Genomic DNA, 23109 nt, shown 5'->3' on the forward strand with positions numbered 1-23109 from the left:
CTTCAATTGTCAGACCAAAGCCAAAGCCAGCTCCTGCAAAACCTTCTCGACCTCTTCCATCCTTCCAGAGGCGTTATCCTCCAAGGGCGGCTCCTTACAATCAAGCACCCCCCAAGAAACAGCAGCAGCAGAAGCAATAGAAACCTCAGCCTTCTGCTGCACCTAAGGCTGCTCAGCCTTTTTGACTGTCTCAAACAGAGCATAACCTCCATCGTTCTGCCTCTGTCCTCCCTTCCCCCATAGGAGGTCGTCTCCATCATTTATACCACCGATGGAAGACCATTACATCCAACCTCTGGGTGCTGTCAATAATCAGGGAAGGATACTCTTAATTTCTCTCAGATTCCACCAGAGCTTCCTCCAAGAGAGTATCTTTCCAATCCATCCCAGACCGCCCTTCTTCAGGAAGCTCAAGCTCTGCTTCATCTCCGTGCCATCGAGGAAGTTCCTTTGGAACAGCGGTGCAGGGGTTTTTACTCCCATTACTTCCTTGTTCCGAAGAAGATGGGCGATCTGCGACCCATTCTGGATATCAGGGCTGTCAACAAATTTTTGGTCAAAGAAAAATTAAATATGCTGTCCCTGGCGTCCCTTTATCCCCTTCTAGATTAGAACGATTGGTTATGTTCTCTAGATCTCAAGGAGGCTTACACTCATATCCCCATTCATCCGGCCTCCCGTCAGTACCTCAGATTTCGGGTGGGGAATCTGCATTTTCAATACAGAGTGCTACCCTTTGGCCTGGCATCATCTCCCAGAGTGTTCATCAAGTGCCTCGTAGTGGTAGCAGCAACTCTAAGGAACCATGGTTTTCAGGTGTTTACCTACCTAGATGACTGGCTCATCAAAGATTCAACATCTCAGGGGGTTATTCTAGCGACCCAACGGACTACGTGGTTCCTACAAAATTGGGATTTGAAATCAATTTCCACAAATCCCAACTTCAGCCCTCTCAGAATCTACAGTTCATCGGAGCTGTTCTGGACACTATCCAGCTCAGAGCATTCCTTCCTCAACAAAGTCTGGATGCTCTTCTTCAGCTCTCTCTTACAAAGTGTCTTCTCGCTCATCACTCTCAGCGCTTCCTACTTAAAAAAGCTCTCCTCTTCAGGGCAGCTCCGCTTGACTTGGGAGCTGCCCCAACGCGACTGGACGTCAGCAGACACAAGGGAAAGAGTTGGTCGGGTGTGGAAGACCAACTCCACCCCCAATGGCCCTTGCGACGCTTCATACTTAAAAAACTCTCCTCTTCAAGGCAGCTCTGCTTTACTCAGGAGCTGCCCCAACGCGAATGGACATCAGCAGCCGCAAAGGAAGGAGTTAGTCGGGTGTGGAAGACCAACTCCTCCTCCAACGGCCCTTGCGTGGCCTCTTTACCTAAAAGTTTCTCCTCTTCAGGGCAGCTCCGCTTGACTCGGGAGCTGTCCCAACCCGACCAGATTTCAGCAGTTACAAGGGAAGGAGTTGGTCGGGTGTGGGAGACCAGCTCCACCCCCAACGACTCTTGTGACGCTCCTATTCTTTTTTAAAAAAAAACAAAAACAAAACCCTCTCCAACCCAAAGGACCACCTATAACTGCACGCCCAACAACTCCTACCTCCTTTCTTGCACAATGAAACCTAGAACACAAAAACAAACACAAACTATCCTACTGATCATCCTACTCATAACCAACTGGAAAGCAGCAGCAAACAACATCTCCCCAATTCCAATTATTTCAACTACTAACAGAATTCACCACCCAGCCAGGAGAACCACAGTGGACAGGCACATAAATTACCAGACCTATACACACCATCCCAACCTGCAGTCTCTGCACCTGACACCTTTGTACCTCTCAACATAACTCCTCTTCAGTTTTCTCAACCTGTAAGAGACATTTTAGAGGCTTCCAGAAAGCCTACCACTAGACAATGCTACCACCAAAAATGGACTAGATAAGGAGCCTCAGTATTCCTTCTTATCTTCTGTTCTGAATTATCTTTTGCACTTATCCACCTCTGGTCTCAAGTCTACATCTATCCGAGTCCATCTCAGTGCAATTGCTGCTTTCTATCAGCCTATTGAAGGGAAACCCCTCTCTGCTCATCCGGCGGTTTCCAAATTTTTGAAAGGACTTTTCAATATCAAACCTCTCAAACCACCTTCAGTGGTTTGGGATCTCAATGTGGTTCTTATTCAAATGATGAAGCCTCCATTTGAACCAATGTCTACAGCTCATCTGAAATATCTCACTTGGAAAGTGGTGTTTCTCATTGCCCTCACATCTGCTGAAAGAGTCAGTGAGCTGCAAGCTTTAGTTGCTGATCCACCTTTCACTGTGTTCCATCATGACAAGGTGGTCCTTCAAACTCCTCCTAAATTCTTACCTAAAGTGGTTTCAAAATTTCATCTCAACCAATCTATTATTCTTTCCAAAGCCTCATTCTCATCCTGGAAAATCAGCTCTTCATACTCTGGACTGTAAATGTGCTTTGGCCTTCTACTTGGAACACACCAAACCACACAGAACTGCTCCTCAACGTTTTGTCTCCTTCGATCCAAACAAGTTGGGACCTTCAATTTCTATGCATACCATCTCCAACTGGATGGCTGCTTGTATATCTTTCTGCTATGCCCAGGCTGGACAGCATCTACAGAGTCGAGTCACAGCCCACAAAGTCAGAGCAATGGCGGCTTCAGTAGCTTTCCTCAGATCCACTCCTATTGAGGACATTTGTAAAGCTGCCACTTGGTCCTCGGTTCATACATTCACTTCTCATTATTGTCTGGATGTTTTCTCCAGACGGGATGGCCATTTTGGCCAGAGAGTATTACAAAATTCATTCTCCTAAGTTGCCAATGCTTCCACCATCCCATTCTGGTTAGCTTGGAGATCATCCATATCTGAGAATAGGCTGCCCACTTGTCCTGGGATAAAGCACAGATATTTACCTTAACAGTTGTTATCCAGGGACAGCAGGCAGTTATTCTCACAACCCACCCACCTCCCCTGGTTGGCTTCTCTGCTAGCAATCTGAACTGAAGAGACTCGCCCTGTGCTGGCGGGAAGGCACTCGCGCTTGCGTGGTGTGGCAGACTCAAAACTTCTACTTTAATCCAAGCAAGTCTGCTTGCAAGGCTGTCCACATCCGGGCTCTGTGGATGATGTCATCCATATGAGAATAGCTGCCTGCTGTCCCTGGATAACAACTGTTACGGTAAGTAACTGTGCTTTACTTACTGTAACAGGTGTTATCCAGGGACAGCAGGCAACTATTCTCACAACCCACCTACCTCCTCTGGTTGGCTTCTCTGCTAGCTATCTGAACTGAGGAGACACATGCCCTGCGTCGGGCAGGAAGGCACTCGCGCAAGCGCAGTGTGGCAGTCGCAAACTTTCTAAAGTTCTTCAAGCAAGTCTGCTTGCAAAGCTGTCCCCATCCGGGCTCCATGGATGACGTCACCCACATGTTGAGAATAGCTGCCTGCTGTCCCTGGATAACACCTGTTACGGTAAGTAACTGTGCTTTATGATAAGTAACTATGCTTTTCTGACCATCCTTTATAAATGTGCTATCAGAATGGATTTAGCACTTAGGGGGGTTCTTTTATTAAGGTGTGCTAACCAATTTAGGCATGCTAAATGCTATGGGCATCTTAGCATTTAGCGTGCACTAATCTTTAGCACCTGCTAAACTGGTTAGCGCACATTCATAAAAGAACCCCTTAGTTTGGGGGGTCCATAGTTCAGGAAGCTCCTTCTTTTTTTCTTGAAATAATTTTTATTGATAGTGCAGCCAACATTACAAAGAGTTGTATGCTCACAGGCCTTATGCAGAGGAGCCCCTTCTGAAATTGCAGGCAGTGTCCTTATAGCACTGTTTTGTTGTTCAGGTGTCTACTGTTTCATGACCTGTTCCTCTTGTTTTTCATTGTTGTTATTTTGCATTTGTTGATATGAGTAGAATTAACCTACTTGCCAGGGAGTTTCCCCATTCCCCTGTCTTGTTTTTATCCTCTACAGATGTTTCTGGCTGCTTTAAGACTAACTGATGCTTAAAGGGACAGTGTTGAGGTAAGAGGGGAAGGGGTTTAGGTCTCTGAGGTTTGAGGCTCCTACAAAGTTCTGGTGGGTAGATGGAAATAACCCACTGGTCCTGTAATAAAGTGTGGATTTACAAGAAAGAAATTAGCAACTAATGTAATATTTCATTTAACATTTTTGATTGAACAACAGCTATAATAACTTGTGATTTTTCATTCATTCATGGTTGCCTATAAGTGTGAAGGTTAAAAGCAGATTTTCTAATGCAATGGCATAATACATTATGAAGAAAACTATTTAATTCCTTTCTCTGTTAATTTAACAGGGATTGCATACACTGCAAAATATAAAAGATCTGAATCTTGCTGGAAACTTGATAAGCAAAATTGGTAAGTAATGTCTGACCTAAAAGTTTTGCATAATTGTTATCTAAAAGCAAAAGCAAGGAATTTTTTGAAAATTATATCAAATTTGCTAAATGTTTATACCAGACACATGGAGGGGCACAATCAAAAGAAATGTCTAAGTCCATTTTGGGCCTAAGTCGCTAGTCGTCCAAAATCAGCAATGTCTAAAGTCCATTCTTGAAAAATACATCCAAAATATATATTTTTTGAGAATCGTCTAATTATATGTCCATCCATTGATCGTCCAGACCACTAAGTCATCTATCTTTATACCCCATTCTCATCCAAAAATTTGGCCATGTGAAAAACACCTAGAACAAGACCTTTTGGGCATGGGAGGGGCCAGCAAAGTGACGAACTGGACACCCAGACAACATGGCAGCACAGTAGTGGAGCACCTTATTTGGCACTCCTGCGACCTTCACAAAAAGGGTGCCACATAAACATGTCACCACAACTCCCTTATAGGTCATGGGCCCCCCCAAAACACCCCCAAAATCTACCATACCCACCTGTCTACATCCTCAATAGCCCTTATGGCTGCAGGTGGCACCTATATGGCAGTATAGTAGGGTTTGGGGGGTGCACATGTTTCACCATGAATGCAGTGGCTAGAGTGGCTTATGGGCCTGGTCCTCCTCTCTATGGTTCACTAGCCCACCCCCCAGACTACTTGGGCCACCTCTGTGCTGCTCTATTAGGCTTTCCTATGCCAGGTGCTGATGTTCTGGAGGCAGATATGTAAAGTTTTTATTCTGATTTTTATGGTGGTGGGGGGGGGGGGTCCTTGATCACTGGGGGAATGTGTGGGGGGTCTATACTTTGTCTCTACAGTGGATATCTGGTCACTTTGAATACCTTCTGGGCACTTAGACCTGTTTTTACATCGCCTAAGTTGCTACGTATAAGTTCTGTCTAGGCAGCCTCGTTAAACTTTCGGTTATACTTGCAGTACGACTAAGTCAAGATCGGCCCACATCCTGCCCTCACCACTCCTCCTAAATCACCCCTCTTAGCTCTGGGCGTACTGCAGCACCGAAGCAGCCTAAGTCGTTTATAGATACATATAAAACCTGGTTCGATTATCGGCACTTGGATGACTTGTCTTTTAGATTGTCCAAGTGCCAATTTAGGCGGGATTTTAGACGTATTATCATTTCGATTATGAACCCCTTATTATATATCCCTACTGGTCAACAGACTTGCTAAAATATACATTTATCCATAAACTTAAAATAATAACATTACTAGGAAAGAAATGTATATTTTTTTGCCTTCATTCGTTTCTCTAAAGTTAGCAATCACATTGCACCTCAGTTGTAGAAAATCATTTGCTTTCTGTTGTGTTTAGGACAAAGTGTTAAATTCCTAACCTAAATTTTAAGGTTCTTTCCTCTGCTAAATGATATATTTATCAAATCTTCTATAAAAGGAGCCTTTAAACGTTCATTGCCTTAGGTATAAAACTTAAAAACTGTTAAGCCCTTGAACCTTTACTGAAAAAGGTGTGATCTAAATCCTTGCCTTGAGCCCTTGAGAAAGGTGTAGTCTAAATATAAATCCAATACCAGGCAGGCATAATGAAATAATACAAAACATTACAAATTTCAGTCAGGACCTACTGAGCAATTCCAGCATACCATAATAGCAGTAACTTCCACAAGTCACACAACAAGCATCTACTTACCTAGGAAAAGACTATACCACAAACACTGCCATGAGCTCTAGAACATCACTAAACCTGTTGGAAAACTACTTTAAATATGTACCCGGAGTTGTGAAAGAGCAACAGCGGTGCCATCCTGTATTCAGATAAGTTATCTATCTTTTCCTTGTATGTTATTAGCAGGTGGCAGAGACAGTGAACTTATTGTGATGGTCTCTATTATAACTGACTCTGTGATTTTTCACTAGCGTTTGGTTATGGGTCTGAGCGTTCACTTAGAAATCTAGAGTCACTGTGTGACTCTGAAAGTATTTGTTTGTTTATTTATGTGGAAATAAGGTGATTATTTTTTGAATTGGAAAACTAAACAAACCATATTAGAATAAAGCAATCATACAGATCATTCATGCAGACAATGCTAACAGAAAACCAAATTTCTTTGACACATGCAGAACACAGACCTTTATCCAGTATAGAATAAGAATAGAAAAAATTAAATTGAACACTCAAGAAACCAGACTCTTGATTCATTGTAACACCAGAAAAAGAGAAAGCAATGCATGTCCCCCCTGTACTGTGCAAAATACCATCCTGCCTCTACCCCCTCTTTCCTCCCTGCTTCTATAAAGCGTCTGCCCCCTCTCTCCTCCCTACTTCCATAAAGTATCTGCCCCCCTCTCCTCCCTGCTTCCATAAAGCGCCAGCCTGCCCCATCTCTCCTCCCTGCTTCCATCCAGCAACTGCTGCCCCCTCTCTCTCACTCCTGCTTTCATCCATCATTTGCCTGACTTCAGTCCCAGGCAAGATGAATGAGGCACTGATAAAGGACACCATCTGTGAACACATAGAAAAAAATGGACAACTGAAAGCGAGCCAGCATAGCTTCTGCAAGGGAAGATCGTGCCAAACGAACCTACTGCACTTCTTTGAAGGGATAAACAGCCAGATGGTCAAAGGAGAACCCGTAGACATCATCTATCTCGACTTCCAAGAAGCCTTTGACACAGTACCCCATGAGCGGCTTCTTAGGAAGCTGTGGAACCACGGGGTGGAAAGGGGACGTACACAGGTGGATTAAATATTGGTTGGCAGGCAGAAAGCAATGGGTTGGAGTGAAGGGCCACTACTTGGACTGGCGGAAGGTCACGAGCAGTGTTCCCCAGGGGTCAGTGCTCGGACTGCTGCTGTTCAATGTATTTATAAACGACCTAGAAGCGGGGACGAAGTGTGAAGTTATAAAATTTGCGGATGACGCTAAACTCTGCAGCAGGGTTAGAACCATGGAAGAATGTGAAGACCTACAAAGGGACCTAAACAAACTGGAAGAGTGGGCAAGTAAATGGCAAATGCGCTTTAATATAGAGAAATGCAAGGTCATGCATTTAGGAAAAAAAACCCCGATGTTCAGCTACAAAATGGGGGGATCAGTGCTAGGGGATAGTAACCTTGAAAAAGACTTGGGTGTGCTGGTAGATACTACAATAAAATCAACGGCACAATGTGCAGCAGCCTCAAAGAAAGCAAACAGAATGTTGGGTATTATTAGGAAGGGCATTACAACCAGGACGAAGGAAGTCATCATGCCGCTGTATCGTGCGATGGTGCGCCCGCATCTGGAATACTGTGTCCAGTATTGGTCACCGTACCTCAAGAAGGACATGGCGATACTTAAAAGGGTCCAGAGAAGAGCGACGAAAATGATAAAAGGTATGGAAAACCTTTCATACGCAGACAGGTTGGGAAGGCTGGGGCTCTTCTACCTTGAAAAGAGGAGACTCAGAGGAGACATGATAGAGACTTTCAAGATCATGAAAGGCATAGAGAAGGTAGAAAGGGACAGATTCTTAAGATTATTGGGAACCACAAGCACAAGGGGGCACTTTCAGAGAAGCTGAAAGGGGACAATTTTAGAACCAATGCTAGGAAGTTCTTTTTTACACAGAGGGTGGTGGACACCTGGAATGCGCTTCCGGAGGTTGTGATAGGACAGAGTACACTACGGGGGTTCAAAGAAGGATTGGATAAATTCCTGAACGATAGGGGGATTGAGGGATACAGATAAAGGTAAAGATAGGTTTTAGACAGAGTATGGATAGAAGGATAAAAGGGATCAAAGGGCTTAGAGAAGGATCACATTACAGGTCATGGGCCTGATGGGCCGCCGCGGGTGTGGAATGCTGGGCACGATGGACCTCTGGTCTGACCCAGCGGAGGCAACTTCTTATGTTCTTTCCTCCCCACTTCCGTCCAACATCTGCCTCCTCTCTCGCCCCTGCTTTCATCCATCATTTGTCCCTCTCGCTTCCCAACTTCCATTCAGCATGTGTCCTCTCTTTCCTCGAAGGATGCAGAAGATGAAAACGTGAGGCAAACTGGAAACAACCACAACAATCATAACCCTCACTTATTTGGGTCAATTATAGGAAGGCAAGAGAACTTACAAAGCCATTCATCCAGCTTTGGCTCATCTAATTGCCTCCTCTTTAAATGCAGTTTGCTTGACTGTTGCTGTATTTCTTACTATTACTTTTCAAAAATAAATACTAAACAACAGCAATTCTTTTTTTACTTATCCTTTTAATGCAGTGTCTCTAGCATGCCCCGATGGGACCCATTTCGCCCACAAGGGCTTTTTCAAGGGTTCATAAAGGAGCTCTGCATAATACAAAAACATTATTATCAAAAACCAGTTATAATATGCAATGTCTGGGGTCCGGACGGCTTTTCATAACCTGGAACTTTGTCCGGATTTTGAAAAGCTGTGTCGAGCAAGAAGGAAGTCCGCACATGTGCAGTGCAGTGCGATGATGTCATGCGCACGCGAGTGACGTTATCATGTAGCGTCTGTGCGAACTTCCTCCCTGCCAGACAAGAGCAGGCAGCGGGTGACAGGGCTAGGGCAGGCTTCCATCTAGTATGTTTCCCTCTTTCTTCCTACTTCCTCAATATGCCCCTCTATCTTACCTACTTATTTCCAACATGTGCTCCTCTGTCCACCCCATTTCAATCCAGTAAGTGCCTTTGGTCTCTCCACTTCCTTTCAGTGTGCCCTTCTGCCCTTCCCACTTCCTTCTAGTATGTGCACCTATCTTCCCCACTTCCATCCAATTTGCCCCTCTGTCCTCCCCACTTCCTTAAAGCATCTGGCTCCTTCTTCAAACCATGCCGGTTTTAACACAGCTAGTCTACAATAAGACCATTAAAAATGATGAGAAAATCAATAAATACAAAACCTCATGCTCAGCAGATAGCAACAGTATTTACTTTTCTAAAGATAAAGTCCAAAAATGAGCAGTGAAAAACTGCAGCGTTTCAGACTCTAAAGAAAGTTCAAGCAGGAAAAGAAACAAACCAAGATGCTCACTGTGCAAGTCAATCAACTTAGAATATGCCTCAGTGTCTCAGGTCACAGTGAGTACAAGGAGCTGACAGCTTGTGAGAGACGTTGGGAAAAGTTTAAAAAGTGGGGTTTTCTGAGTTTCTGCAATGTTCACCCCTCCTGAAAAATCCTAAAATTGCCATTTTTGGACTTTGGGAAGTGTGAAAAATATCGCATTTTTGGTGCGAATTTGGTGCCAGTGGCCATCTTGGATTTATAGCGATCTTTTGTTCTTCTTCTCCCTGCTTCTTCAAAACTTTGAATTTAGCCTGTAAAATTGCTAGGATGGAGCCCTTAGGGTCTCCTCATGTGAATTTATAACAGGATTGTGCAAATTTAGCGCTTTTAGAGCATTATTGCACCACATGCCACGTGATGCAGCTGGGGGGGGGGTGCTGTAGCAACTGGCTTAGTTTCCCCCCCCCCCCAGCAAGTGATCAGGCACTCAGCTAGTGGGGTGGGGCGGCCTCTATTGCTTTTGGGGCTTGGCATGGCTGGCTCTTCTGTCAGCCTGGCTCCAGACTCTCCGCAGCCTAAGACATGCATATTTAAATCATCTAAGGGTGACTCTATGCCCCAGGAGCATACCTTCTCTAAAATCCTATGGTTTTATACTTTGACAAACCCACAGCGGGCTCTGACCTTGTCCCAGGGATTAGTGAAAGTAAAGCACGGTCCCTGGTCAGAAGAGCTGACCAAGTTAAAAGTAAGGAATTAGAGTGGGCTGACTATCCCTCAAAACCTGAATCAGGTAATGAAAGGCAGAAGTATAATGTTCCACAGCAGTATGTGCCTCCCAGGTTTAAAAGCAGTAGAAAACCTCGTAGGGTTTATTATGACAGGAATTGGAGACATGTTCCTTTAAGGAAATCTCTACACTGGTTACCCAAGCCTCTTTCCCAGGAGAGAAGGGTGAGGGTTGGGTCCATTTAACCTGAGAGCTCTGAGAGCAAAGTTGAGGGAGAACTGGCAAGACAGACTGCAGGAGTACAGACCTGAGGTAAGGTTAGAACCAAACAGGAAGTGGAAGGGAGGAGTCATTCCCTTCACACAGGCAGCAAACAGGATGTGGAAATAACTGAGGAACTGCCAGGCTTGAGCTCAGACTCTGTGCCTATTTCAATAGAGGATTTGATGGATATTTCTAACTCTTTTGGGGGAATACATGCTGGTTCAGAAGGTATGGATATCAGTCCTTAATTCAGTAGTGTCGGCAAGCTATCAAATGAAGCTTTGCCTTGCTAGCAATATGTTTGTTTTCCTGTATGAAGTGAACTAATCCCACTCCTGACACCACTTGTCACACCCCCACCAGCTCCTGCCTAGGTTGCAGGCAGCCTTAATGGTGACTTTCTGATGCCTTGGAATGGCTTCCCTAGGAAGAGGGAAGACTCTCTTCAGGAACATATGACTTAGGCAGTGTTTCAACTAGTCAGAATGCCACTCGTGGAAAAATAGAAACTCAGGCCAGTGTAATGATTTCAAACAAAAATCAGACTTTATTGTTGGTCTCTTAATAAGCTGGTATGAATCTTTCCAAACAGAAACAGATATCCAGTGACAACAGGCAATTGTTGCAGGTTCAAAATGAAAGCGAAATTATTCTTTTTAAAATCCAAATACAAACACTTGCCCTCCTGGTTGTCCATCCTCCCTGCCTCGAACCTTAGAATTGTGCTGTCTAGCTTTATCTAGGCTCCCTTCTGGCCTTCTTTCAGATGCTTCTTGGTTGGATTTGATGCTCTAGGCCAGTGTTCTTCAACCACCGGTCCACAGAAATTTTCTGCCGGTCCACAGGGCCAGCATGTGCATCAGGCCCAAAACAGTGTTCTTCAACCGCCGGTCCACGGTGCGATCAATGCGGCGTTATCTTCGAGCCAGTTCCCTCTTCCTAACTGATTCAGTGCAAAAAGCCATGGGCAGCGGCTCCTACGAGCATCCTGCGCTTGAACCGGAAGCCTTCTCTTTGACGTTGCAATGTCAGAGGGAAGGCTTCCAGATGAGGCACGGGACGCGCAAGGTGCAATTAGTACTATTATGGGGGCGGGGTCTGGGGTGGAGGTTGGGTAGAGATGGGCGGGGTCTGACCCACAACTTAGCCCAGTGTTCTTCAACCGCCGGTCCACAGACCGATGCCGGTCCACAGAATAATTATTTTATTTCTGCCGGTCCATAGGTGTAAAAAGGTTGAAAAACACTGCTCTAGGCCATTGTTTTGGCTTTTCATGTTGTGCGGACAGTGCGTTTGCCTGTCTTTCTGCCAACAGGTTCCTTGACTCAGGACCACCTGTTGTAGCCTCTGGATGTGCGCAGGGTTCTCCTGCATGGATGGGAGGTCACTCATGAATTTTGCTTCTCTGGGCATCTGTTTGTGCTGACTCATTCGATTTAGCAGGGTGCTCCCGCTTCTAGGGCCATGATATCCAGATGGATCCATATGGTCATTTTGTCAGCCTACCTTCTTTCTGAGAAGCAGTTCCCTTTTTCCGGCAAGGCGCTTTCTACCAGGAGTGTGGCTTCTTCATGGTCCGAAGCTGGGCATGTTCCTCCTGAGGAGATTTGCAGGGCAACAACATGTTCTTTTCTCCCTACATTTCCAAATTTTGCAGAGTGGATGTTGCTGCAAGGCAGGACTCAGCAAGCCCACCCTGGCTGTTTGGGGGGACTGCTTTTTTACATCCCTATTGTCTAGAACAGTGGTTCCCAACCCTATCCTGGAGGACCACCAGCCAGTTGGGTTTTCGGAACAGCCCTAATGAATATGCATGAGAGAGATTTGCATATAATGGAGGTGTCAGGCATGCAAATCTGCCCCATACATATTCATTAGGGTTTTCCTGAAAACCTGACTGGCTGATGGTCCTCCAAGACAGGGTTGGGAACCACTGTTCTAGAATGTCTCACATATTGCACTGGAAAAAGAGATTATCAAGTTTCAAGTTTATTTAAAAATTTGATTTGATCACAGTATCATAATCCAATGCAATTATCAAATAATAATATAGTCACAATAAAAATTTTAAAACATAAAAGCCACACAATTGTGAAAACTATGACACTATGGTAAGCTCTTTTTCAGTAGCTAGGTGAGACATTCTAGACTCCCTGCCCTGACTTTTCTGCACCTGTTTACAGTTTCAGTCTGTTTATGCTTCTCCAAGCTGCTCCTTGGAGGCCTCTCAGCCCTTATATGTTCATTTTCTTGGGGAGTTGTGCTGCGCTCCTTTGGAGCCTGTGTTGACAATTAATGGTACTGTTTCCTTACTTTCAGCAGAACACTTGGTTTAGCCTGTTATTACAAGTGCCTCTACTTCACTTAGGGAGGCCAGTCGGTGCTTGGGTACTGACTGTAGAGGGTGTTAAACCGATCAATGAAGTACTACATTACATTGTATTACATTACATTAGTGATTTTTATTCCGCCATTACCTTGCAGTTCAAGGCAGATTACATAAGAAGTTATCTGGACATTTCCAGACATGTTATAGAGCAGAGTGGGTTGCTTCAGGGGATTAAAATGCTTCCTGTGGTGTTAGTTTGTCTTAATTGATTTCTTGAATAGTAGGGTTTTTATTTCTTTTCTGAAAGTTTTGTAGTCTGGGGTCGTGATCAGTAGGTTGGAGAGTTGGTGGTCTAGTTTTGCTGCCTGTGTGGCCAATAGGCCATTGTACAGTTTTTTGTGTTTGACACCTCTGATTGGAGGGTGCGTGAATGGTGTCTGGATTCTCCTATGTCTGGTTGTGGAGTGAAAAATGAGGAGTGGATTCCTTCTCAGAGCATGTGAGTATGAGGAAATAACTATTGTTTAGAATGTTGCATTACATTACATTAGTGATTTTTATTCGGCCATTACCTTGCGGTTCAAGGCGGATTACAGAAAAGGATTTCTGGACATGTCCAGAGGTGTTACAGAGTAGAGCGGGTTGCTTCAGAGGATTGAAATGTTTCATACAGTGTTAGTCTTCATGGATTTCTTGAATAGCAGGGTTTTTATTTATTTTCTGAAAGTTTTGTAGTCTGGGGTCGCAATTAGTAGATTAGAGAGTTGGTGGTCTAGTTTTGCTGCCTGTGTGGCTAGAAGGCCATACAGTTTTTTCCGTTTGATGATTCTGATTGGAGGGTATTTGAATGGTGTCTGGGTTCTCCTGTGTCTGGTTGTGGTGGTTTGGATTAGGCGGTTGTTCAAGTAGGCTGGGCTGTCACCATTTATGGATTTAAATAGTAGACAGTAGAATTTAAATAGTATTCTTGCTTGAATTGGGAGCCAGTGTGAGTCAAGGTATGCCTTGCTATTTGGCAGACTGTTAGTTAATGGGAGGGACAGCTATTAAGTACTATAACCAAAAGATTTGTCTAAGTCTCCAGCTGCTGGCCATGGTGAGCTATTACCCATCAGTGAAGGCTGTATCGGTCTGGAGAGTCTAAAAGAAAGAAAATTAGCTGGTAAGAACCCAATTACTCCATTTTGAATTAGTTGTAATTGCCTAGTTCTATTTTATGCTTTGGGCAAATTGTTTTTTTTCATTATGCCTTAAGTAAACTGCAAGGCCTACTTCTTATTAAGAACATAACATAAGAAGTTGCCTCCGCTGAGGCAGACCAGAGGTCCATCTTGCCCGCGGCGGCCCATCAGGCCCACTGCCTGAACAGTGGTCCCTGACTATTTCTATAATTACCTCTTGCTCCTATCCCTATAACCTACCTCTACTCCTATTAGAGATGTGTGCTTATGTTCAGTGCACATCCCTAATGCATAGCTTATTACATTTGTTTGTCTCTTATTATGTTTTGTCTTCTCTTTTCTTATAGGGAATTGCTTAGATCCTAATGAACAAATTGAAAGATTAAACCTCTCTGGCAATAGATTGTGTTCCTTCAAGGTATGTATGAATATGATTTTCCTTCATTTTTTAAAATAAAATAGATTCTACATATGTTATTCAATTTGTGATATTAGTGGAGCTTATAGCTAAGCATCTACCAAAATAGCAGTTAATATTAGCAGAAAATTTCTTGGCTGAGAATTTTGCTGAGATGGCATTATAATACTGTGAATGAAAACAGGAATACATTTTCTATTAAATTGTATTTGCCTTCTTTGTTACATCAGGAGTAGCTTCATTGTGTTTAGGATGAAATGATATTTGAGAAAAAGAGAAATTTAGCAATGTATCTACTAAATTGCAGATGCTTAACGTGAATTTGAAATCATGTTAACAGTATGACAGCATAACAGTTAATGCAGCATGTTTATTGCTAATGTGTGCTGACAAACACCTAATGCAGAAATTTTTATTGGAGGCACTTAATAGACTGGGAATGGGTAAGGAGTGTGCTTTGAAGTTTACTTGAGGATCAGTATTAATTGCTATGCATGCCACGCATTAATTGCTAATGCAACAGATAACAGAGAGTAGGTAACACCTACAGAGATGTAGTTAATGCTCAATCACCATCGTTGCAATTGATGACTCCTCTGAGGTGTTCATCGACATCAAGGTCCCCAATGCCTTGACACCCAACGCAGCCAGCACCTAATGTACCCTTGCCAACATTGGTACCGGTGCTATCACTGCAAGAACAGTTTCAAGCGCTGTTACAGCAAGAGCTAGCTGGGATACTGCAGTCACATCCCGTGCAAACTATTGCATCAATTCTCCCAGCCTCAGCCCAGTCCGAGCACTGCCCACGCAGTCCATTCTGGCATCGTCCTCGTATTCCACAATGTCGAGGATCTGCATCGAAGAGACACACAGCATATGCATCACCTTCTAGGGAGCAGAGCACATCAACTTCACCTCGATGCTCTTCATCCCACTTTCGGTGCTCTCCTCAATGTTCCACTTCCAGAAGAATTGACATTGAGGAATATGACTCAGATCTGTTTGTCTGTCTTGATTGTTTAGATTGTAAGCTCATTCAAGCAGGGACTGTCCCCTTTGTTACTCTGTACAGTTCTGCGTACGTCTGGTAGTACTCTAGAAATAATAATAGTAGTAGTAGTAGATCTGTTACCATGCTCTTCCAGTGACTATCCAGACCTCTGCTGATGCATCTTTTGAGATACCATTGGAATCCTTCCCCACCTCCTCCTCGATGCAGGTCTCCTCCTGAAAGTCTATCTTTTACAAACTATATCAGATAGATAGGAAAGTATTTCCTATAAAGCATGGAGTCAGAAGCAGAGCCTCAAGCAGAACTCATGGAGGCCTCAGACTACAAGAAGTGGTATAAAAGTACCACTTCATAACCTCATGAAGGAAGCCTTGACAGTATGGATAACATGAGGAAGGACCTAGCGAAGCTTGAAGAATAGTCTGAAATTTGGCAGCTAACATTTAATGCTAAGAAATGCAAGGTCATGCATTTGGGCTGCAAAACCTGAGGGAACAGTAGAGTTTGGGGGGGGGGGGGTGAAGAAATTTTGTGCACAAAAGAGGAGCAGGACTTGGGCATGATAGTACAGTGGTGCCTCACACAACGAACTTAATTCGTTCCAGGAGCAAGTTTGTTATGCGAAAAGTTCGTTATGTGAAACGCGTTTTCCCATAACAATACATGTTAAAAAAAATAATTCGTTCTGTAGCATAAAATATGCTAAGGTGACATAAAAAAAGATAAATTTTTGGTTACTATTTTTATTTAGATACATCTAAAAACATAATTGTTTTTTAAAACAACACACATTTTTTAAATTTAAAGACAGACTAAGTAGAGTCTAATTTTACAGTGAGAGAGGGCAGAGTCTCAGCGGCAAAAACTGGGACTTAACTGTTCATTTTTTTTTTTTTCTACCGTGTTTCCCCGATGATAAGGCAGGGCCATCAAATAAGACAGCCCCCCCCCCTTTTTAGAAAAAAATGTAAAATAAGGCACCCCCCCCGCAAATAAGCCACCCACCGATACCTGCGCTTACCCGAATCGGGTGGTACGGTGGGTGACTCCGTGTGGTCCCTGGCACCCCCGACACGATTGGGGCAAGAGGGAGCTCAAGCCCTCTTGCCCCCCCGACTCCCCGACACGATCGGGGCAAGAGGGAGCTCAAGCCCTCTTGCCCCCCCGACTCCCCGACACGATCGGGGCAAAAGGGAGCTCAAGCCCTCTTGCCCCCCCGACTCCCCGACACGATCGGGGCAAAAGGGAGCCCAAGCCCTCTTGCCCCGCCGATTCCCCAACTCCCCGACAATATCGGGCCAGGAGGGAGCCCAAGTCCTCCTGGCCACGGCGACCCCCTAACCCCACCCTGCACTACATTACGGGCAGGAGGGATCCCAGGCCCTCCTGCCCTCGACGCAAACCCCCCCTCCCCCCAACGACCGCCCCCCCCAAGAACCTCCGACCGCCCCCCCAGCTGACCCGCGACCCCCCTGGCCGACCCCCACGACACCCCCAACCCCCTTCCCCGTACCCATTTATGATCATCCAAGTGCCGACTTAGGCCAGTTTTCGGATGTTTTCTCTTTCAATTATAAGCCCCATAGGGTTTTACCTCCATCAGTGCCTTTTAATAGCACCAAGCGACCCACTTCTCTTTCTCAGACCTCCATTCTCTTTTCCTTGCTCTGCCTTTTTTGTTTTCTTTGGGCTGCTTCATGGTATCCCCTCTCCTCCCTTCCCCCACTCCTGGGACAAGGTATCAGCTTTAGTGTGACTGTCGCTATGTGAAGGAGTTTCCAGTTGGGGGGTGGCAATGTCCTATATACTCCTTCACAATGTGATGACCTTAAGATGGCCAAACAGGCTGAAACAACAGGAAAAGCTAGAAGGGTGCTTGGGTACATAGGGAGAGGAATGGCCAGTAGGAAAAATGCAGTATTGATGCCCCTCTATAAGACTCTTGTGAAACCTCATTTATTTATTTAAAAATTCTTTTAACCCACTCAGGGCAGGATTAATTTTTCGAGGGCCTCTAGGCACCCAAGTACGCTGGGCCCTCCTGGCTCAACATCTCTCCCTCCCTCTTTTTCACCACCCAGAACTCAAATCTCTCTCCCTTCCTTTTGCCTCTGAACCCAACATCTCTCCCTTCCTCAATATCTTCCTTCTACCACCCCAGCCTAACATCTCTACCTCCCTTTTGCCCCAAGTCCAACATATCTCCCTCCCTTCCACTTCCCTTTAGTTCAACATCTCTCTATCCTTTCACATCTCTATCCAATATATCTTCCCTTCTTCTGCCCAAGCCCAATATTTTTCCCTCATTCTTTCTTCTGCCCCCCTGAGCTCCACATCTCTCCCTTCCAGAAAAAGGACAGTAAAACCTGGATGTCTCAATCCATCCTTCTTTTCTGGAGCTATATGGTAACTGTATCCCTCCTTCCCTTTCATCTCTCCAGGGTCCAACATATCTCCCTCCCTTACATACTACATCACTCTCTTCCTCTAGACAACATGAGAAGTGAAGGTAAACTGGGAAGGCAAGAAGGGGAAGGGAAATAATGCTGCACTGGGTCAGGGAGTGAGGGGGATGGAAGAAGAGATGCTACAAGCGGTTAGGTATGCTGTGAGCCACAGTAGAGTAGGCAACAAGCTATTATGAAAACATGTTGTTTGGCTGTAGGAAATTCAGATTGGTTTTCTTTTATTTGCTGACTGCCTTTGCTTGGCCTAATATATAGAGCTGCCTTTGATCCACTGTTCCCTCTAAGTTGGGCAGGAGTCCTCCAGGTGCATTGCTGCCAGTAGATGGTGGTATTCAATATTGTGTACCAGAGACAGACAGATTACCTGGAGTCCTGCACAGCTTGCCTGTCCCTTACTTTTGAAAATGTAATAGTGAAACAGCACCTCTCATTGGCAGGACTATAAGTGGCAGGGAGGAGAAGAGAAGAGAGGAAACCTGTGATCAGGGCACTGTTCCCTTAAGTCCATGTCTCTGGCTTGCATAATGTGGAGGCTATGTGAATGTTGGTGTTCTGAATACCAGTGAAATTTCCCCTTTGCTAGGCATTTTTTCCATAAGATATCTGCATGGTTTTTCCTGTTGCATATAGCATTCTGGACCCCTGTTCGTTTACAAAAATTGGATTGCTCTAGGTCTAATAGATGTTGGCATTGTAACCTTGATGCTGGAACTTTAGACCACTTGTTGTTTTATTGTCCATTCATTACAAATTTTGGGATCTCTATTTGGGATCAAATAAATCATTTAATGGAAAATTATGTAACATTATACGACACAATTTTATTTGACATGCTGATGAGAGCTAAGCCTCAAATATCTGCTATTAATAATAAGCTTTTGATGATATTGACAGGAGTTGCCATTCAACAAATAACGTATAATTGGAAAGATTGTACAAGGTTGAATTATTGTTTCTGGTGGAATTCAGTATGTCATGTGTTTAAAATGGAAAGAGCGTTGGCAGTTCAAAAAGGTTACTATAATAATTTTAAGGATGTGTGGGGGCCATTTTTAAATTATTCTAATGAATAATTTACACTTTTCCCAATTTTAATTCTTACATGTGGATCGGGGGGGGGGGGGGGTTGGATTTCTATTAATAATATATATGAATGATAAGATATATTCATGTGGTATATTTTGTATGTATATGGAAGTGGGAGGGGGTGGGGGTTATATCTTTATGTTGTATGATATGGTAGATTTTCAAGTGATATTGTATTCTAATTGTTTGATATTTACTGTACACTTGTGAATTATAAAATGAATAAAGAATTTAAAAAAAAAAAGATATCTGCAGGATAATGATTTTTTTGCTGCAGTTTAATAAAGCACTGCACAATTTATGACTTGGCTAAGCAATGCAGCCCTTGTCACATTGGTTATTTAGGGGACCTTGTCTTCCTCTACTCTATAGGAAATTCCTTATGTACATCCCATTTGTCTGGACTGGTCTAGCAGGATGAAAAGAAAGAAATAAGAAACTTACTCACTGCCCTGGAAGACTGCAACTTAGGGCTCCTTTTACAAAGGTGCGCTAGCGGTTTTAGCGCGTGCTAAAATGCCACATACGCTAGCCACTACCACTTCCTTTTAAGCAGTTTTTTGGCTAGCGCACGCTAATCGTGTGCTTGCGCTAAAAACGCTAGCGTTCCTTCGTAAAAGGAGCCCTTAGTGATTTCCTGGGACTTGGTCTGCTTTCTGACTACACTAGGAGTTTTAAAGATATATCTGTATAAGTCTTGTTTAGTTTTGCTAAGATACCCAAAGGAGTTTAGACAAAACAAAACAACAACCCCACACACAGAGAAGAATAGTTCCTTTTCTACTTTGACATTAACATATTAAAGGATTCCAGCCTGTATCAGCCTTTATACAGATGATGTCGCAGGAACAGTTCAGCTTCTTTTTCTCCATCTGCTGGTAGGAGTACATAACCTGTTTGTCTGGACTGGTCTAGCAAGACTCAAAGAAAAGGATTTTTAACAGGTAAGAATAAACTTCTAGTGGTAAGCTGGGATAGGATTTTGTATCCCTAATTAAGGGAATATATGTGTACAATATTGTAATTATGTTAGATGTACAACCAGGTTTTATTATTGATGCAAAATATTTTACTGTGTTATGGTTATTAATAGGATTTTTTTCATCAGAAGCTTATTTTGAAAAGGTTTTGGAGTAACATTTTGATTCACTGCATCCATTATTTTAGGAACTGACAAATTTAGCTCGGCTACCTCATTTAAAGGATTTGGGTCTCGGGGATCCTCAATATAGTCCTAATCCTGTCTGTCTTCTCTGTAATTATGCCATACATGTGCTGTTTCATATGCCTGAGCTGCAAAGACTTGATACATATGATGTGACTCATAGACAGGTCAAGGATCTAGCAGAAGTAAGTAAAGTTTTATCCATAATTCTTTTTTGTATATGTGAATAGCCTTCTCCCATGCCTGAATAAGAAGTTCTTCAACTGTACGTCTGATGTTTCTGACTAATTCAAATCAAAGCTGAGGCACCATAGACCTCCTGTGACAGCTCTGATTTTTTTTTCAATTTTAATTTATTCACCACTGTAAGCTTTTATACTGCAGTGACAACCATTCAGCTGAAAATCTTACCGTCTCTTTTACAAAGCTGCACTAGTGGCTGCGCTGCGCTAACTGCCCTGAAGCCCATAGAGATTTAAAGGGCTTCGGGGCTGTTGCCATGCAGCAGCCGCTAGCGCGGCTTTGTAAAAGAGGTCGTTAGTCTATAGTTCCCTTTTGGAGTCTGAATCATGTATGTTTATGTTTATTAAAAACTTTCTATACCACATAACAGCCTAAGAAAGAATCCGAGCGGTGTACAATATAATACATATTCAATAAGAAAGGAACTCCATTTAAAAATAGGATAGAAAAGAGTAAAAGCAAAAATTATTTTTTCCTTTTTTTTTTCTATTTTTCCAAATCTTTATTCATTTTCATTTCTTACATCCTTTTAAAAATCGCAATCAACATCTCCATCATAATAACAATGCAAATAAAAACAGTAAATCTTAATAAACTATAATTAATACATACAGTTAAAAATGTATCCACATCAAAAATTAATCATTATATTAGTACAAAGTGCATATTACAGATTACAGTCCCAAACTCAATTTATACACCCTTGAACCATCTATAAGATGATGTCATTAAAAAATTTAAGATTGACTCTTGGGGATTTAAACTATATCTGCAATGAACTAGCAAGATGGCAAAGTTTATTGTTTGTAACAGCTTTTCTCAAAGGACAGCTGGATATCAGTGCTGACATGAATGGATACAGAGAAAAATGAAGGCAGGTAAAGATCATATGGCCAATCCATCTGCCCATCTTTGCCCTTTCTCTCCCTTAGAGATTGGACAGTGGATAGTATCTGGATCATAACAATGACTAAAGTTTCCAGAGTTTTTCTTAAAAGCTCCATTAAGCAATGCCGAATGACTCACAACATGATGGTCACATGGGGACACCTCTTTTTCAGTTCAACGTACTGGCCAGGTCCTATACAGACATGTGAAAAAATTAGGTCACCCCATTAAATATTCAGTTCTTTCTTAATAAATGTTCACATATCAATGTCAAATCTTTTTTTTATTTATCTCTGGAAAAGAAAGTGATGTAATTGCAGGTAAACAACAAAATTTTCCTTGATTTATTCATGAAACAAAAGATATCCACAAAAATGGGTATTCTATTTGAGGAATAAATTAGGACACTCTATACCCTAATAGCTAGTGTTACCTCCTTTGGCTGAAATAACTGCAATGAGACACTTCTTGTAGCCATCTACCAGTCTCTGACATCAGTCTGAGGAAAGTTTGGCAGGTAAAACAACAAAATTTTCCCTGATTTACTCATAAAACAAAAGAAATCCACAAAAATGTGTATTCTAACTGAGGAATAAATTAGGACATTCTACACCCTAATAGCTAGTGTTATCCCCTTTGGCTGAAATAACTGCAATGAGACGCTTCTTGTAGCCATGTACCAGTCTCTGACATCGGTTTCAGGAACATTTGGTCCACCCCTCAATACAGAATTCTTTCAGCTGTGAGATATTTGAGGGGTTTCTTGCATGTACAGCCCATTTCAATCACCTCACAGCATCTCAATGTGATTAAGATCAGGGCTTTGACTCTGCCACTCCAGGACTCTCCACTTCTTAGTTTTCAGCCAGTCCTTGGTAGATTTACTGGTATATTTTGGTTCATTGGCGTGTTGCAGGGTCCAGTTCCACTTCAGCTTGAATTTTCTTACAGATGGTCTCACATGTTCCTCAAGCACCCTCTGATACACGGTAGAATTCATGGTGGATTCTATGATGGTGAGCTGGCCAGTTCCTGCTGCAGCAAAGCATCCCCAAACCATGACACTTCTACCTCTATGCTTCACAGTTGGTATGAGGTTCTTTTCCTGGAATGCTGTATTTGGTGTATGCCAAGCATATCCTCTTTTCTGGTGTCCAAATAATTCAATTTTAGACTCATTTGTCCATAGAACACGATTCCAGAAGTCCTGGTGTTTGTCTAGGTTCTCTCTGGCAAACTTCAGTCTGGCCTTGATGTTTCTCTTAGAGAGCAAAGGTTTCCTCCTTGCACACCTCTCATGCAAATTAAATTTGTGCAGTCTCTTTCTGATTGTAGAAGCTTGCACTTTCACATCAACAGTAGCAAGAGCCGGCTATAGGTCCCATGATGACATTTTAGGGGTTTTGGAGATTTCTTTTAGCATCTTGCGGTCTGCGCTGGAGATCAACTCCCGCTATACTTAAGAGAGGAGAAGAACTTGGAAAAGTTTAAGAGCAAACTTAAGAGTTTTCTTTTTAAAGATGCATTCAATATTTAATTGAAATGTTAACTGCTCTTTTGTTTGTTTGTTTTTTAAACTTACCTATTTAGTAGTCTTTCCATTCTTCTTGTGCTTAACCTTTAATTGTTGACTCTTTCCTTTCTAAGATTGTATTTCTTTCCTGCCTTCCCTACTGTGTCATGTATTGCGTTAATTAGTTTTTTTAAAATTATTTTTTGAAAACTTATCCCTTTATTAATTTTGTATGTCTACTCAATGTATATTTTAAATATGTATTTTGTTGATTTGTATATCGCTTAGAATTTGGAATAGGCGATTAATCAAATAATAAATAAACTTGAAACTTGGACGGCCAGACCTGGGCGTGTTGGCAGTTGTTTGGA

At 42.9% G+C, this 23109-nt stretch overlaps 1 protein-coding gene across 3 annotated transcripts in view; it reads left to right on the forward strand.

Moving 5' to 3' along the window:
• LRRC9 (leucine rich repeat containing 9) overlaps positions 1–23109 on the forward strand; it is a 584298-nt gene that overhangs the window by 92059 nt on the left and 469130 nt on the right. For all 3 annotated transcript variants that reach the window (XM_033952892.1, XM_033952893.1, XM_033952894.1), the window contains exons 6-8: positions 4354–4417; positions 14290–14360; positions 20097–20279. In XM_033952892.1, the coding sequence (XP_033808783.1) occupies positions 4354–4417; positions 14290–14360; positions 20097–20279 (318 nt within the window). The remainder of the gene's footprint in view (positions 1–4353; positions 4418–14289; positions 14361–20096; positions 20280–23109) is intronic.

This window comes from Geotrypetes seraphini, chromosome 7, assembly GCF_902459505.1.
Source record: "Geotrypetes seraphini chromosome 7, aGeoSer1.1, whole genome shotgun sequence".
NCBI classification, from domain to species: domain Eukaryota; kingdom Metazoa; phylum Chordata; class Amphibia; order Gymnophiona; family Dermophiidae; genus Geotrypetes; species Geotrypetes seraphini.